This window comes from Phalangium opilio, unplaced genomic scaffold (assembly GCF_054372755.1).
Source record: "Phalangium opilio isolate 3A_F unplaced genomic scaffold, DU_Popi_V2 ptg000352l_1, whole genome shotgun sequence".
NCBI lineage: Eukaryota > Metazoa > Arthropoda > Arachnida > Opiliones > Phalangiidae > Phalangium > Phalangium opilio.
The window spans coordinates 461,732-480,073 of NW_028324228.1; the positions used below are offsets into that span (position 1 = coordinate 461,732).

Genomic DNA, 18,342 nt, shown 5'->3' on the forward strand with positions numbered 1-18,342 from the left:
ATTAGAATTAATTTGTTAATGAAGATTAATTAATTCATTTTGCAATTTGTCGAAAATTGCACTCACTAATTTTCGGACTGTTTTGGACCGCCAAAATGACTGTCGAAAAACACTACAACAAGCATGCTTGTACCCGAGTAATTTCCGAAATTACCTCTTCAATATCTGACAATCGTGTGAGCTAACGTTTGCATAGTTAAGCACCAGAGCTTTGTCTTTTTAAACATAAGCTACGTCACTTTATTTTAAAATTACCCAGAAAATTGGCATGGTATCACATGAAAAAAATATGGATAATAAGATTTTAGTTTATTTTGCACTTTATTTTATAATTATCTGTAATTATCCGTAATAATTTGTATATAATTCCAACCTATACAGAGTCTGCAGTATGAGTCTCCTGAACTACGGTCTGCAAAGTAGCACGAGCTGTTTGAATATCTTCACCGCAACTGTATGGGTTTGCAAAATAGCGCATCCCAACAAAAAAATGTACTGTGGAAGGCAACGATAAAAAACAAGCAAGGCCGGACGCTATCTTGAGGGGAGAGAGCGACCGTTATCTTGAGGGGAGAGAGCGACCGTTTTCCTGAGGGGAGAGAGCGACCGTTTTTTCCGAGGAGAGAGCGCGGCTATTGTAAAGAGGGGGAGCGAGTCTATTATAAAGAGGGGGAGCGAGTCTATTATAAAGAGGGGGAGCGAGTCTATTATAAAGAGGGGGAGAGAGTCTATTATAAAGAGGGGGAGCGAGTCTATTATGATGAGGGGGAGCGAGGCTTTTATAAGGAGAGGGAGCGAAGCTTTTATAAGGAGAGGGAGCGAAGCTTTTATAAGGAGAGGGAGCGAAGCTTTTATAAGGAGAGGGAGCGAGGGTATTATAAGGAAGGAGAGCGAGGCTTTTATAAGGAGAGGGAGCGAGGCTTTTATTTGGAGAGGGAGAGAGGGTATTATAAGGAAGGAGAGAGAGGGTATTATAAGGAAGGAGAGCGAGGCTTTTATAAGGAGAGGGAGCGAGGTTTAAAGAGAGGGAGCGAGGTTTAAAGAGAGGGAGCGAGGGTATTATATAGAGGGAGAGCGAGGGTATTATAAAGAGGGAGAGCGAGGGTATTATAAGGAGGGAGAGCGAGGTTTAGAAAGAGAGGGAAGGTTTTGAAGGGAGGGAGCGAGGTTTAAAGAGGGGGAGCGAGGGTATTATAAAGAGGGAGAGCGAGGGTATTATAAAGAGGGAGAGCGAGGGTATTATAAAGAGGGAGAGCGAGGGTATTATAAAGAGGGAGAGCGAGGGTATTATAAAGAGGGAGAGCGAGGGTATTATAAAGAGGGAGAGCGAGGGTATTATAAGGAGGGAGAGCGAGGTTTAGAAAGAGAGGGAAGGTTTTGAAGGGAGGGAGCGAGGTTTAAAGAGGGGGAGCGAGGGTATTATAAAGAGGGAGAGCGAGGGTATTATAAGGACGGAGAGCGAGGTTTAGAAAGAGAGGGAAGGTTTTGAAGGGAGGGAGCGAGGTTTAAAGAGAGGGAGCGAGTTTTAGAAAGAGAGGGAAGGTTTTGCAGGGAGGGAGCGAGGTTTAAAGAGAGGGAGCGAGGGTATTATAAGGAGGGAGAGCGAGGTTTAGAAAGAGAGGGAAGGTTTTGAAGGGAGGGAGCGAGGTTTAAAGAGAGGGAGCGAGGGTATTAAAAAGAGGGAGAGCGAGGTTTTGAAAGAGAGGGAAGGTTTTGAAGGGAGGGAGCGAGGTTTTGAAAGAGAGGGAAGGTTTTGAAGGGAGGGTGCGAGGTTTAAAGAGAGGGAGCGAGGGTATTATAAGGAGGGAGAGCGCGAAATATCTAAGGAGGGAGAGCGAATTTCGAATTTTGTCCGCTTTGGCTCGCCATAAAACCGAGCCTTTCGAGTGGGTAACATGGTCGCCGGCTGAGAAAGCTAGCCCTCGTTACCAAGGCCGTAGAGACGGGACTAAGGTTGTGAAAACCGAGCCCGTCGCGAAAGCCACTTCCTTTGGGGAAAATACAAGTCGCGTCCCGGTTTACGTCCGACCCTTCGCGTTACAATTACTGTAAATTCTAACATAATAAAGTAGTTCATTTGATTAAATATTATATTGCCGTCTCTTTACTGGTGTAACAATATTCTACAAAATGGGTTAACATTTTCATGTTATGTAAAGGTTTTTGACTGGCCAGAAAAGTAATCTCGCTTTTTGATTTTTAGCCCTGTTGTCATTCTCGTAGAAGTAGTAGTGTAAAATATTTCGTTCGCCATTCAAGGGACAGTGAATGAAAGACGATTGTGGTGAGGTGATATTTTTCGTTCTTTTTTTTACATGGATGCGGATTGTAATAGAAAATTTAAGCATTTCACTTAATCGTACAAGTGGGTCTAATGATTGTGAATTGTGTTTTACGTTTTCTCGATATATCTAAAGCGAAAGAAACGATTATTGGATTGCCTTAATATAATGGAAGGTGTTAAACTCTCCCGTTAATATTTCTGTCACCCGTCCACAATAAGGATTTCACGCATTCAATCCCGCTCCTCTATTAAAACATTCAAGGAAGTCGAGGTTAACTTTAAATGCTAAAGGTATATACTGATGGTATATTTTTTTGAATGGTTCTAAGGCGGTGTTTATCACGATCCCAGAATTTACGTGTATTTCTCCAGAAAGCGAAAATAATATTAAAAGCAAAAGAAGGTATATAGCATCTTTATATATTTAATATATTGTATTACAATTTAAACAGAAGTAAATTTATGAACGTAGATATTGAATTTCGGATCCATGGTATTTTAATATTTCGAATGTTGTTTATTTAATAAGAACTGCTACTTCATGGAGTAAATTTTTATAAGTTTATTTAAAGTTTAAAATTTTACAAATTTGGGAGCTTTCGGACCGCGGTCCTTCCTCAGCCAGTTTTAAAAATGAACTAAAATAATTTAATTTTACGAGTAACCAATTTTCATTTTTTTACATAGGTTGAAGGTGACATTTCCCCCTTTTTTTATATCGTTTTTTATATCATTTTTTATTTAAGTTAAATCCTCCCCACCCGCTTATGTTTACCGAACCTTGATCTAAGTTAAATTTCCTCTATCTTTAATATATACTGATTCTTTAAAACATCGTTTGTACCAATTAGTTTCTTGGCATAAAACCCTAGTTAAATCCCAATCAATTTGATGGTCGTTGTTTTGTTTTATATGGGTCGCCAGTCCATTGGTTTCGTCATATTTTTTTACAGCATATTTATGTTCTGTTTGTCTTTTCTTTAGTTGTCGTTTTGTTTGTCCTATGTATTTTTTATCACATTTACATCTAATTTCATATATTATACCTGTTTTTTTCATTTCATCTATTCTAGGTTTATTTTTAATTAATTCTGATTTTAAGGTGTTCGTTGTTTTGTTAACTAAGGTAATAGTGTGTTTTTTTAATTGTCTGTTTGTCTTTTCAGAGATTCCTTTAACATAGGGTAATGATATAATGTGTTCTGGTTTTTCCTTGGTTTTAATATTCTCGACATCATGATTGTTAAATATTTGATCAATTAAGTGGTTCGGGTATCCACTATTTATAAATTGTTCTTTGAACTTATTCTTATCGCTAAGTGGTTTATCTGATAAATATTCTATTCGTTTTTTAAATGTTTTTACAATGCCTATTTTTATTTTTTCGTTATGGGATGATCTAAAATTTAAAAATGATTTTGCATGCGTAGGTTTTTGGTACATAGAACATACAAATTCTTTGTTATCATGTTTTATCAAAACATCCAAAAACGGTAAACTTTTATTTATTTCCCCTTCAAATGTGAATTGAATAGTCTTCTGCGTTTTGTTAGCTATTTCTAATAATCTATCTATTCTAAAGGTTTTTTTCTTAATTAGAAAAACATCATCCATGAATCTTCTCCAAAATTTTAAATTTTGTTTTATAATTGTCTTTTTTAGAATACTACCCTCAATATGTTCCATAACTAGATTCGCAATCGGAGCTGATAAAGGGTTTCCCATTGCTATTCCCTTATTTTGTGTATATATGTTATCCTCGAATAAAAAATATGTGTCAGTTAAACTAATTTCCGCTAATTTTATAATTGTTTCTAAACTTAAAGTTGTTCTATTTTGTAATGATTTGTCTGTTTTTAATCTTGATTTTAGAATCTTCAGTGCGAATGGGATAGGGATACTACCATATAAATTTATAACATCAAGGCTACAAATTTCATCGTCTATATCTATTTTTTGGGTTTTCAGGTCTGATACAAATTGTTGGGTATTCTTTATTGATAAATTATTGTTACCTACTAATGGTGAAATTATTTTAACTAATTGTTTTGCACAAGTATAAGTGGGGCTGTTTATCGAGGATACTATTATCCTTAGAGGGTTATTTTCCTTGTGGATTTTTACTAATCCATAAACATGTGGGACTTTTAGAACTGGGGGAAAGTAATGGAATTTTTTATCCTTCTCAATTTCATTATTTTTAATAGCTTTATTAATAACCTCATGTACCTTCTTATCTATTTTATCAGTTGGGTCAGTTTTCAATCTCGTATAGTCTTCTGTTTGAAGAACTTCTAACATTTTCGTTGAGTAATCCTCTGAGTTCAGAATTACAGTTTTCCCCCCTTTATCCGCTTGCACGATTTTTATCGATTTGTCTCTTTTTAGCATTTTTAGGGTACGTTGTTCATTCTTGTTCAGATTGGAGACATTCGCGTTTTTTGAAAAGTTGTTCTTTATTATGAGTCTTATGTCTTGTTTTGTTTGATCATTTAATTTTAATTTTCGTATCTGTTCTTCCGATTGTGCACATATTTCTAATAAATCCGTTTTTGGTTGGCAAATACCAAATGTTAAGCCTTTAGCTAATAAGTTCAATTCTTCTTGATTTAAAATTCGATTAGATAAATTTATTACGTTTCCCACTAGTCCATTATTGTATTCAGTACTGTCCTTTACCTTTTCCTCAACAAGTCTATTGAATTTTTTTATCTGACTTTCCTTAAATTCTTTATGTTTTGCTTTTCTGAAAAGCTCTAACTGACCTATGATATAATTATAGGTTTGAAAATCCATACCGGTTTTCCAAAGTCTTTCTTCTTGGAAATTTAATTCCTGGATGATGTCTTTCCGTCTCCTTCATGTGTCGTTGATAGCTTCTTTTACAATTGCCTTGTTTAATTGTGTTGTTTTCTTTAAAATCCGTTGAGACACTAGCTTCGTTTTGCAACGTAAACCGTTTGGGGCAATGGCTCTGTCGTTACATCAATGTAGAAATGTTATTTGGTTACTTGTTTTCGCGAATTTTTCTTGTAGATGTCTAATCCGGTAGAAAATCGACACGCTTATACTGTCGTTCACATAATCGTAGATATTGAATTTCTGATCCATGGTATTTTAATATTTCGAATGTTGTTTATTTAATAAGAACTGCTACTTCATGGAGTAAATTTTTATAAGTTTATTTAAAGTTTAAAATTTTACAAATTTGGGAGCTTTCGGACCGCGGTCCTTCCTCAGCCAGTTTTAAAAATGAACTAAAATAATTTAATTTTACGAGTAACCAATTTTCATTTTTTTACATAGGTTGAAGGTGACATTTCCCCCTTTTTTTATATCGTTTTTTATATCATTTTTTATTTAAGTTAAATCCTCCCCACCCGCTTATGTTTACCGAACCTTGATCTAAGTTTAAATTTCCTCTATCTTTAATATATACTGATTCTTTAAAACATCGTTTGTACCAATTAGTTTCTTGGCATAAAACCCTAGTTAAATCCCAATCAATTTGATGGTCGTTGTTTTGTTTTATATGGGTCGCCAGTCCATTGGTTTCGTCATATTTTTTTACAGCATATTTATGATCTGTTTGTCTTTTCTTTAGTTGTCGTTTTGTTTGTCCTATGTATTTTTTATCACATTTACATCTAATTTCATATATTATACCTGTTTTTTTCATTTCATCTATTCTAGGTTTATTTTTAATTAATTCTGATTTTAAGGTGTTCGTTGTTTTGTTAACTAAGGTAATAGTGTGTTTTTTTAATTGTCTGTTTGTCTTTTCAGAGATTCCTTTAACATAGGGTAATGATATAATGTGTTCTGGTTTTTCCTTGGTTTTAATATTCTCGACATCATGATTGTTAAATATTTGATCAATTAAGTGGTTCGGGTATCCACTATTTATAAATTGTTCTTTGAACTTATTCTTATCGCTAAGTGGTTTATCTGATAAATATTCTATTCGTTTTTTAAATGTTTTTACAATGCCTATTTTTATTTTTTCGTTATGGGATGATCTAAAATTTAAAAATGATTTTGCATGCGTAGGTTCTTGGTACATAGAACATACAAATTCTTTGTTATCATGTTTTATCAAAACATTACCGGATTAGACATCTACAAGAAAAATTCGCGAAAACAAGTAACCAAATAACATTTCTACATAGATGTAACGACAGAGCCATTGCCCCAAACGGTTTACGTTGCAAAACGAAGCTAGTGTCTCAACGGATTTTAAAGAAAACAACACAATTAAACAAGGCAATTGTAAAAGAAGCTATCAACGACACAAGAAGGAGACGGAAAGACATCATCCAGGAATTAAATTTCCAAGAAGAAAGACTTTGGAAAACCGGTATGGATTTTCAAACCTATAATTATATCATAGGTCAGTTAGAGCTTTTCAGAAAAGCAAAACATAAAGAATTTAAGGAAAGTCAGATAAAAAAATTCAATAGACTTGTTGAGGAAAAGGTAAAGGACAGTACTGAATACAATAATGGACTAGTGGGAAACGTAATAAATTTATCTAATCGAATTTTAAATCAAGAAGAATTGAACTTATTAGCTAAAGGCTTAACATTTGGTATTTGCCAACCAAAAACGGATTTATTAGAAATATGTGCACAATCGGAAGAACAGATACGAAAATTAAAATTAAATGATCAAACAAAACAAGACATAAGACTCATAATAAAGAACAACTTTTCAAAAAACGCGAATGTCTCCAATCTGAACAAGAATGAACAACGTACCCTAAAAATGCTAAAAAGAGACAAATCGATAAAAATCGTGCAAGCGGATAAAGGGGGGAAAACTGTAATTCTGAACTCAGAGGATTACTCAACGAAAATGTTAGAAGTTCTTCAAACAGAAGACTATACGAGATTGAAAACTGACCCAACTGATAAAATAGATAAGAAGGTACATGAGGTTATTAATAAAGCTATTAAAAATAATGAAATTGAGAAGGATAAAAAATTCCATTACTTTCCCCCAGTTCTAAAAGTCCCACATGTTTATGGATTAGTAAAAATCCACAAGGAAAATAACCCTTTAAGGATAATAGTATCCTCGATAAACAGCCCCACTTATACTTGTGCAAAACAATTAGTTAAAATAATTTCACCATTAGTAGGTAACAATAATTTATCTATAAAGAATACCCAACAATTTGTATCAGACCTGAAAACCCAAAAAATAGATATAGACGATGAAATTTGTAGCCTTGATGTTATAAATTTATATGGTAGTATCCCTATCCCATTCGCACTGAAGATTCTAAAATCAAGATTAAAAACAGACAAATCATTACAAAATAGAACAACTTTAAGTTTAGAAACAATTATAAAATTAGCGGAAATTAGTTTAACTGACACATATTTTTTATTCGAGGATAACATATATACACAAAATAAGGGATTAGCAATGGGAAACCCTTTATCAGCTCCGATTGCGAATCTAGTTATGGAACATATTGAGGGTAGTATTCTAAAAAAGACAATTATAAAACAAAATTTAAAATTTTGGAGAAGATTCATGGATGATGTTTTTCTAATTAAGAAAAAAACCTTTAGAATAGATAGATTATTAGAAATAGCTAACAAAACGCAGAAGAATATTCAATTCACATTTGAAGGGGAAATAAATAAAAGTTTACCGTTTTTGGATGTTTTGATAAAACATGATAACAAAGAATTTGTATGTTCTATGTACCAAAAACCTACGCAAGCAAAATCATTTTTAAATTTTAGATCATCCCATAACGAAAAAATAAAAATAGGCATTGTAAAAACATTTAAAAAACGAATAGAATATTTATCAGATAAACCACTTAGCGATAAGAATAAGTTCAAAGAACAATTTATAAATAGTGGATACCCGAACCACTTTATTGATCAAATATTTAACAATCATGATGTCGAGAATATTAAAACCAAGGAAAAACCAGAACACATTATATCATTACCCTATGTTAAAGGAATCTCTGAAAAGACAAACAGACAATTAAAAAAACACACTATTACCTTAGTTAACAAAACAACGAACACCTTAAAATCAGAATTAATTAAAAATAAACCTAGAATAGATGAAATGAAAAAAACAGGTATAATATATGAAATTAGATGTAAATGTGATAAAAAATACATAGGACAAACAAAACGACAACTAAAGAAAAGACAAACAGAACATAAATATGCTGTAAAAAAAATATGACGAAACCAATGGACTGGCGACCCATATAAAACAAAACAACGACCATCAAATTGATTGGGATTTAACTAGGGTTTTATGCCAAGAAACTAATTGGTACAAACGATGTTTTAAAGAATCAGTATATATTAAAGATAGAGGAAATTTAAACTTAGATCAAGGTTCGGTAAACATAAGCGGGTGGGGAGGATTTAACTTAAACAAAAAATGATATAAAAAAACGATATAAAAAAAGGGGGGGCAATGTCACCTTCAACCTATGTAAAAAAATGAAAATTGGTTACTCGTAAAATTAAATTATTTTAGTTCATTTTTAAAACTGGCTGAGGAAGGACCGCGGTCCGAAAGCTCCCAAATTTGTAAAATTTTAAACTTTAAATAAACTTATAAAAATTTACTCCATGAAGTAGCAGTTCGTATTAAATAAACAACATTCGAAATAAATTTATGAACGCAAGGATTACGGCCCAGGTAATTATTTTTTAGGTCAGGGAAACGAGGGGCTAATCACTTGGATTTTGTGTTCTTCAATTAAGGTTTAGGTATGCGTTGTTGTGGGGCTACTCACTCAAGTTTTCTGTTTGTGTCGCATTATTACAATTATAAAAGAAGTTAAATTATTGATGTACAGATTACGGGCAATCATTTTAACTCAGTTAAAGATAGCGCATCGAGGGACCAATCAGTCTAATTTTCTGTACTTCAATTTAGGGTTTACTTATGTGTTACGATTAATCATTTTTGCACTGTTAAAGGGTGCGCAAGTTTCTTATTTGTGTCGCACTATTATAATTATAACAGAAGAAAATGAATTGAAGGTAGGATTACTAGTAATCATTATATCACACTTAAAGGTAGCGCATCGAGGGAATATTCACTGAAATTTTCTATTCATTACGATGTGGCTAAAATTACGAGCCCTGCCCTTGGGTCATTTTGCTTGTTTGGCGCTCTTTACCAAATCTTCTTCTCTCCCGTTCCTTCTGGTCCCATAAAACTTCGAGGTCAGACTCCTTTTGGTAAACCGATTTCCCTTTTCCTCACCACATCGACAGTGCACAGTGACTGAAAATCCCCCTCTCTCTCCGACTCCGTGTTTTTATTATTTTCGCAAACTATAGTTTATATATAATATGTCTATTGTCTGATAATACTGAACATAAATATATTAAACTTCTCTATATGAATAATATGAAAAAAATAGTTGTTAATTTAATATTAACGACGCTGTGCAACTAAATTTTTCCCCTGAAATTTTTGAAGGGGCCCCCAAATCTTCCTTAGCCTACCTGTAAAAAAATCCTGGCGACGCCACTGCAACGCAAGCAGAAAGTACGCTTTATCGTATCATTAAATTAATAATGCTCTAGAAACAATATATAATGTTACTTTCATCAAGATATATTTCCTTCATAATTGTTGAAATATTTGTTTGGGCTCCATTTTCTTTGAGAATTGCCATTGTGCCATAAGTACCGTCTATATTTATAGAATCGACCCGACAACGCACGCACTTGGAAATCGCTGGAAAAGCGTATTGTAACTGAAAATATAGCGTTAATATAATTTCATAGAAATAAGGAAAAAAAACCCATTTACACTAGAGTTTAATTATATTAAGGCAATATTGACTTTGCGCATTACCCTTGCGGAAGTGCTGTTCTAAATTATTAACTCGAAGAAAACTACATGATGTATGTATGTCACGAAATAGTTAATGTACACACTGCGGGAAAGGGCAGTGTGAACACAGAATTCGCGACAATATCGATTTTACCCATAGAGTTTTTTACCTCTCCGAGTGACGTATGTCACGGAGAGGTTCTGTAACGATCGTGTGTGTCTGTGTGTCTGTCTGTGTGTGTGTCTGCGTGTGTCTGTGTGTGTGTCTGTTGTTACACCCACGTGACCGCGTTCGCAGTTTCCAAATCGGAGCAAACGTGTTCGCCATTTCCGAACTGCTTTCACAGTCACGGAAATGGCTACTCTACTTGAGTTCTCACACCACTATCTTCTGGTCTTTGTCCATCCCACACGGACACCAGTCTGTACTTACTGGCTTCTAACACCACCATCTTCTGGTCATTGTCCATCCCACATGGACACCAGTCTGTACACACTGGCTTCTAACACCACCATCTTCTGGTCTTTGTTTTTGTCCACCCACATGGACACTAGTCTGTACACCTGGCTTCTACACCACCATCTGCTGGTCTTTGTTTTTGTCCATCCCACATGGACACCAGTCTGCACACCTGGCTTCTACTCCATCGTCATCGTTTGGTTTAAGACATTCGCGGCGATCAGCTAGGGTTACGAGAAACGTCTAGCCTCCCTAGGGTGGGTTGTCCACGATAGGTTTTCGCAATTGCGGTTGTTCTTGCTTTTAACTGTTGTTCGACACCCTTATATACTACCTATTTGAGTAAGGCGAAGCAACCGGCGTATGCTTCATTTCAAACGCCAATATTAGTCAAGTCTCTCAAGAATGTTTAATTGTTCTTTTTTAAAACGATGTAACGTTCAATAAGGCGAATAACTAACGAAGAAAATATTAAATATTAATTATATTTATTTTAATATTTAAGATAATCTTGTTTCTCAATTCAAAATTAATACGGAAAGAGTTAAAAAGCAGTCTATGTTTTTGTCTGTGTGTGTCCGTCCGTTGTTACAGTAGTGCGCTGCATTAGAAGTTCGTTTTGTTTTGATGTGTAAAGGAATCCTACAGAACCATAATATTCCCTTTATCCTTAATATAAAGTGAATATGTGGAAATATTTTTCGTAATTATGATGCATTTAGTACTTTTGTAGCTTTAAAGCTCTATTTCATTTTGATATTCCAAAGATTTTTTTAATATTATTATTTAAAATGGATGTTTATATATTACTTAAGTTATACTACATCTGTTTATAGCATAATCCTTTCTAAATGAATACAAGCACAACGCTACTATGTTGGTCAAATGAACTTTTATTAGTCAATAGGCCTAGTGAACCAAAAGGTAAACGCTTGGGTTTGGATTTCGTTTCTGTTATGCAGAGACATTAACGGTTCAGAGTGAGCCGAAAGTTAAATACATTTTAGGCTTAGATATATTATAATCATGGTGGAAATCTGAGCCGCGTTCAGCAGAGCCCAGCGCTGTTAGCAGTGTCCTACATAACGGAATATTGTTTATGAATTTTGACGTGACGGTGCTTAGCGCTTAGCTTGCGCGGTCTTCAAAGAAAATAGTCGGCTCTTTGGATAACGTGACGTAAAACGCGTATTTCTCAACTTGGCGAAAAAACCACGGAGGAATTAATACAAATAGCTCTATGGGACTATAGCTATTTAATTGGCGTGAAACTAGTTGATCACGCGAGAAATGTAAGAGATAGGTTAGTTTCTAATTTTAATTATAGAAGTTGTTATCTATCTCTATAAATATGTTATCATACAATTTTTGTTAAGCCTTGGTACCTTGCACGCTTTATTGCTCTAGCGTCATTTATAAAACGCCAATGACCGGAGAAAAGCTATGACGACAGAGCTCACCGGTAAACATTTCCAAAATCCGCTGTCTTTTTTGGTGAGCTCTGCTGAACGCAGCCCAGACCAGTGAAAGGTCTGATCGTAATCGGATTATAGCTTCGTGTTTTCATGCTTTTTATGGTATGCATTTACTTTCAGTGTGTGTAGCCACAAATAAGCTTTGGTGTTATGTAACGTTAACAGTCATGTTGTCAAACTAAGAAAATCGTTGAGGTGAAACGAGAGGATAGTGTTTACATGGCAACCCTGTATTGAATATGGCTTTGAACATAGAGGGCATACAGTTGAGGAGTAGAAAATTGGGCCTTTACAAACACGTAAAGGTAATATCCCTCCAAAGTTTTATCTCTTCATTTCCCGTTTTTCCCCCATCGGATGATTTTAATGTGTACAAGTATATCATTATTGGATGTAAAATGTCGTCCGATTTACAGTATATTTACTATGCTTTGTATACTGCTTTAATATTTCATAAATTTTAACTTAAGAAATATTTCCATATCTGGGTAAATAAGTTTGTAAGTAGTCGTCTTGACTCGGAGAGGTAATATTTTGGTTTTCCCAACTTGTTGGTTTATTTTTTAAAGTCAACGATATGGATAAAGGACTATGACTAATCTCGAAAATGATTAGAGTTTTCAATCAGGGAAGTTCCACAAATTCCGTTTCGCCATTCATTCTGTTTCATCTACGTCACTAAGTGACAAGCTCTCATTAACCAGTAACAAACTTATGAAGCATATCTTATGAACTTATGATACCCATTTGAAACGCAAGTTGGCGAAATTTAGCAGGGAAGGGGGAATAAAGCCTAAAGTTTATTTATTTTGATAAAAACTTAAAAAACAAAGAAAAACTTTATCTCGACATTTTTGAAAAAGCAGTTGGCAACACCGCTTTCTTTCTCGAGTAGTTGAAATTGAAAATTACAAATTGCCATTCTTCATTTACAAGTCAAAGTTACGAGGTTTAAACTAGATTCAATACGCCGTCGACAGTGAATGTACGTTAGATCTGTTAGTAAATTTGAATTTAATTCTGGATTTTTGAAACGTTTATGGGGAAATCAAAAGAGGACCTTAGTACCTTTACGTCAAGCAGCTATTATTCGACGCCATAAATACACAGTAAGTATTATAGTTTGATCAAGAAGTGATATCTAGTTTATTAGGGAGAAGGTATAAATTCGCGCCACATTTCCAGCTTTATCTCCAGTCCTAACGTATAGTAGGTTCGGAGTTAATCCCCGCCGCCTCTAACTTACAACCAGCCTCTCATTGGTTCTTGAAAACTACTCACGTCAGCGCGACGCGAATGACGAAAATTACAGTCATATTTTCCGACTGAGGAGAGGCGAAATAGCCCGGTGGCCTCCTTTTACGTCCCCCCCCTTGTATTTTGAAAGGGGTACTGCAGGTACTATAGCGCGCGAATACTTAAGCATCTTATACCTTCTCCCTAATAAACTAGATATCACTTCTTGGTTTGATTATAATGCAAAAAGGGTCTCTCATTTAATCAACTCTAAGACCATTAAACACCGTGTTCAATAGTCTTTCCACACCTATTGCTTAAAGAAACCGTAAAGATAGAAGCCTCGTTGGAAGACAATCCCTAATGGAGAGCCCCAACGGAGACTCGATGTTAAACGTTTCATTGGAAGAAAATGATGATGAGAGAGAAAGGATTATGCGAAGGCAGTCAAGGCTCCTAGACGATCAGGAAAAAGCCTTAATAGCCCATCTACCTCTTCAGGAAGGTAAGTGCGGCAATTTTTGAATGTTGCAAGCTAAATTGGTAAAAACCACCTAGTTTTTATTGTAGGCGAATACCTGTAACGGCCTTATCAGGTTTTTCTAACGAGGGGTTGGCTCAGCATTACGCAGAATGTGTCAGACTCTCAGCAGAGAATGTAAGTTAAAATATATTTTAAAGCAATTACAAAACAAATAAGATACCTTAAATACTTTAAAGTGAGACTGTTAAGAGCCTCTTTGCATATCTCTTCAAGTTATTTTATTATTTTTAGAAAATCACGAAGAAAAATGCGTTTCAATTGCATTTGATAGATTATATGGCAGAGGCTATTAAGAAAAAAGACAGTAATATGAATTTTCAGGTAATAAATTGTCAGAGTAGTGGCATAATGTAGTCAAATATAGACAGGCGCTTTTATTCTATTATATCTTGAAAACATTAAAATAATATTTCTGTAGGTCGCAAGTTGCGCGTTAGATGCAAGTGCAAAAATTTACGGTTATCGCGTTGATGCTTTAGAAGCTGACACTCGTAAATTGGCAATTGGTTTGGGGAGGACTTATAAAAGAACTCAACCTGAAGGTGAGACGCTGCTTTTTATAAATAAATAATTTCATTGAAGAGTAACCTTTAACGTTGTTATTTTGAATTGACAATTTGCAGAGAGTCAAAATTCTACGGTGGTGGAAAATAGAGTAGACCCAACACCGAAAAGTGGAAAAGCAAGTCAAATGTGACAAAAAGATGTGTATTTATTCTTTAACAACTTTTTTATCAGGTGAGGAAAAGTTCAAAGGTTGAACGGAATCTAAAAAACATAACCTTGGGAAAAATTGAAAGACAGGTTGATGTAAGGATATTGTTTGAAGTTTCCAAATTAAAGGAACATAACATTATATGATCTTAAATGAATGGTCTGTGTCTAAATATAAAGGGAAAAATATTAAAAGAAATAAATGATAACTTATTACAAAATAATTAGCATTTAACTAGTCTTAAAAGCTATCAAGGACTACTGCGCTCTCCGCCATTGGTTTAGTGGCGTCTGCTATACAGAACATCCTACCTCTTACCAGCCTGTGAGAGTTCAACCAATCCTGTAAGGGTAAGGGGTTCGAGCTAGCAGACTCCACTAAATCAATGGGGGCGTAGTAGTTTCCATTTTTAAGACTAATGGCAGTTATTTCTTATAGGCGGACCCTTTCCGGAATCAATTTGCATCTGCATACGACAATCAAGGAGTTGCAGGATTATTCGCCTACAACTTGCCAATTATTGATGACCCATGTCAATTAGCCATGGAACACAGGATGAAACCCATGTCATTATATTGTGTCAGAGAATATGAAAATGACGCCACTATTAACATATCCGCCTTCAAAGGTAAATTTTCTACTATTAAATATTTTTTAAAAAAACCGGGATAGATTTAATTTTAGAAGTAGGAATGGAGAACGGTTAGTATTTACTTCAGTCAGACTCATAGACCACCCAGTATAGAGCCCCTTCCTCCAGCACGTAACGAATAGTTTAAATTATCTTATTGGCTTACTAAAACTACGTTTCGATGACGTTGCTGACGTGGACGGCGAAAAATACGTAATTCCCTTTTACCTCTGTCACTATGATCCGCCTCTTCTTTCATACCCTCTGTCACGTGGAAGGGGGTCCGGGACTTTGACGCGCCTGCCCAGATTACTCTGTTCTCCATTCCTACTTCTAAAATGTAATCTATCCCTGAAAGAAATAACTAATCATTATTAATTATAGATATATTTCGTAAAATTTGCACTGAAAAGCCACCTATTGACTTAACGTTCGAAAACTTTGATTTCAACCAAGCTGAGAGTGTATGTAGTTTTAATTAGTTCTAATTTTGATGAAGAAGTGTATAACTAATGCGTTAATATTTACAGGATTACGTTAATTCTGATAATCCATGCTCGAGTCAGTCTCAACAAAACCATAATCTCGACGATTTTGTCTACAATCAAGAAATGCAGGAGGAATCAGAGGATGAGCATAGCAATCACGGTTCTGACCCAATTGAAATGGATGGCGCGGATCAAGAAAACCCTCCTTTCAGGTGAGTGGTGTACTGTTGTTTAAAGTAACGTTAGCAGTAATTTTGTTTTCATATTTTTCATTATTTTAATCTTAGACTTGAGAATATTAATGACACAATCGGATTACTCACTTTAAAACCATCAGAATATTCTTATTATGATCCAAAGGTGGTCTCAGCGTGGGCTGGACCAAATCGCTGGAGATTTTTACCATTTGCTCGGCGTACGTTAATGTAATGTTGTTTTTGAAGGCAGTGGTGTTAATTAATTTTATTTCAGGTCTGGGTGTCGAACAGAGAGAACCTCGACCAAAGAGAAGAAAACCAAGAAGGACACCCTCCTTAATAGACTTTGACGCAGAACCTATGGAAATAATTCACGATGCATCAAAACACCTTTTATCAGAAGGAACCTTAAGCAAATGGAGTAGAGAAAAACATGAGTTACCGTTTGACTATCATTATAACATTGAAGATCTCGCGAAATCCATGGTTAATCCAAATCTTTGGGTTCGACCAATGAAGAAAGTGGCAAAGACCATTGAGGCTGATGATGGTGGAGGATATAATTATGATAACCCCGCTGACAAAGCAAATTATTGCGAAGGCCATGGGGAAAATAACAGTCATGATGATGATGGTTCGTTTTTAACATTTTCAATTCGTGTTTTCATAAAAGTCATTACATTTATTTAATTTTTATTGCAGCGGCAAGTCCCGTAGAAAACCATGAAATGCAATTTTCCCTCACTCAACCTCAGACTGATGCTCAAACGGAAGAGGTGGTGGCGTTCACTGATGAAAATCTAGTTCAACAGCCTTATAAAGTGTAATGTTATTATTATAATTTTCAATTTATTTAATTTAAATGATAAACTTTAATTTTAGATTGATAAACCAATCATTGCTTATGCGAAAACATCGACAAAAATTGACGCTAGGAAGATCAAAGGAGCCATGTGGACCGTGCTCACCAAATCTGTACTTATATTAGTAATTTCAGAAGTAAGATGAGACTAGAAGTACTGAGCAAACCAAATTCTTCACTTGGCGAAAGTGAATCTTCTTTATAACACACCAACGGTTGGCCCTCTGGTAGCTGTTTCTGAATTTTCCCTCCAAAACGTGAGACGCTCGTGGCAGTAGACGACCGAACTAGATTCAAGCACCCGCGTCCGTGTTCCGTGGCTTTAGGTTGAGGGGAAGGGGATAGGAAATATTTTTGGAACTCGACCAATTTTTTTCTCTCTGGTGTAGGCGCGATGGAAGCGGCATAAAATCCTCAAAATTTGTTCTTAGGTGCCAGGATCTACTATACCAATGCTAAAGCTCTTTACTTCTAGACTTATCTTACTTCTGGTAATTTTCAATTAAATTTGCAAGGTTAATGATAAAATTGGTTTGGTTAGGAAGAAGATGCGGAAGTAATGCCAGAACCAATGATGTTTTCGCATTTGTACAAGGAAATTCCAAAGCATGTGTCCGAGGAGACAGTTAAAAATCTCAGTGTGCCTACAGCTTTCGTTACATTCTTGCATTTGTGTAACGAAAAAGTGAGTATTTATGTTTAGTTTTAGTTCGAAGTAAACATTCGTGTATGGGGAGATCTGGTTAAAAAAATATGACTTGGGAATATGATAAACTTTTAGAATCTGCAATTAACTGGCCAAGAAGGTATGCGAGACTTTAAAATTGAACAGGGATAAACAATAAACATTACCGACTTAAATAAACACTTTTCGGGATGTGTATAACAAAATACCAAATTCAAGTTTTTCAAAGATATGCAAAAAAATGTACAATTCTATATATATTTATTTAACATGTTTTATCATTCTTTATGTTTCATTTAATAATTCTTATAATTTTACCGAAACAATTATTTTAATTTAAAAGTAATTAAAAAATAATAAAATTAACCAGATTCAAATTTAAAGATGACGTTAATTATTTCGCCAAAAAAGTGTCATGAATTAAATATATTTGAATTTCAAATTAAAATTCAGTTTATGAACTTATGGTAATAATGAGTTTAAAAGTGACTTTCGATTGATTGGTGGGTCTGCCAAATTAATTTGTAGACCTATAAAGGTGATTGGCTTTTGGGTAGTATGAAGCATCGTCTGCTCGATAGTCTGAAACTTGTGATAACGGTAAATTGACAAGTAATATTGAGATTTGTTATTGTTTAGCGCTGAAATAATTAACTAGAATTCAAATTAGGTTCAGATTTTATGGATAATTTGAAATAAGGACCTCCCACCAATAGTGTAACGCCCTATCTTGTTATCAAAATTCCCGTGGTACGCTCCATGCCGAATGAAATTTAGAGCGAGATTTGATAAAAGTTGCTCGCGATGTGACAATCGTTGCGCGAGATGTAGAGCGTGCAACGCAAATTTTGTTAGCAGGAAGACGGGGCGTTACGCGATTGGTCGGAGGTCCTTATTTAAAATTATCCATAAAATCAGAACCTAAT

General features: G+C 34.9%; 2 protein-coding genes and 1 long non-coding RNA gene across 3 annotated transcripts; all 3 read left to right on the plus strand.

The window, feature by feature from the left end:
* The first annotated feature begins 6,371 nt into the window (after positions 1-6,371).
* On the plus strand, positions 6,372-10,047 carry LOC149602711 (uncharacterized). Its single transcript, XM_089860225.1, has 3 exons — positions 6,372-6,428; positions 6,548-8,393; positions 9,992-10,047. The coding sequence occupies exons 1-3, from the start codon at positions 6,372-6,374 to the stop codon at positions 10,045-10,047; spliced, it is 1,959 nt and encodes a 652-aa protein (XP_089716351.1).
* Positions 10,048-15,082: 5,035 nt separating this feature from the next.
* On the plus strand, positions 15,083-15,646 carry LOC149602712 (uncharacterized). Its single transcript, XR_016377068.1, has 2 exons — positions 15,083-15,181; positions 15,569-15,646. It is a non-coding gene; the product is annotated as an uncharacterized LOC149602712 (long non-coding RNA).
* Positions 15,647-15,759: 113 nt separating this feature from the next.
* Positions 15,760-17,331, plus strand: LOC149602713 (condensin complex subunit 2-like). Its single transcript, XM_089860226.1, has 5 exons — positions 15,760-15,884; positions 15,960-16,087; positions 16,144-16,503; positions 16,572-16,844; positions 17,273-17,331. Exons 1-4 carry the CDS (start codon positions 15,796-15,798, stop codon positions 16,694-16,696), a joined length of 702 nt encoding a protein of 233 aa, XP_089716352.1. The 5' UTR covers positions 15,760-15,795; the 3' UTR covers positions 16,697-16,844; positions 17,273-17,331.
* Positions 17,332-18,342: the final 1,011 nt, after the last annotated feature.

Excerpts from the sequence above, each read along its gene's own strand:
- LOC149602711 (XM_089860225.1), top strand. The coding sequence starts at position 6,372 with ATGTTTTATCAAAACATTACCGGATTAGACATCTACAAGAAAAATTCG. Across the intron at positions 6,429-6,547 it reads AGAAAAATTCGCGAAAACAA|GCAATTGTAAAAGAAGCTAT; the intron begins GTAACCAAATAA and ends CAATTAAACAAG. Across the intron at positions 8,394-9,991 it reads AGATGAAATGAAAAAAACAG|AATCGACCCGACAACGCACG; the intron begins GTATAATATATG and ends CTATATTTATAG.
- LOC149602713 (XM_089860226.1), top strand. The coding sequence starts at position 15,796 with ATGCAGGAGGAATCAGAGGATGAGCATAGCAATCACGGTTCTGACCCA. Across the intron at positions 15,885-15,959 it reads CAAGAAAACCCTCCTTTCAG|ACTTGAGAATATTAATGACA; the intron begins GTGAGTGGTGTA and ends TTTTAATCTTAG. Across the intron at positions 16,504-16,571 it reads TAACAGTCATGATGATGATG|CGGCAAGTCCCGTAGAAAAC; the intron begins GTTCGTTTTTAA and ends TTTTTATTGCAG.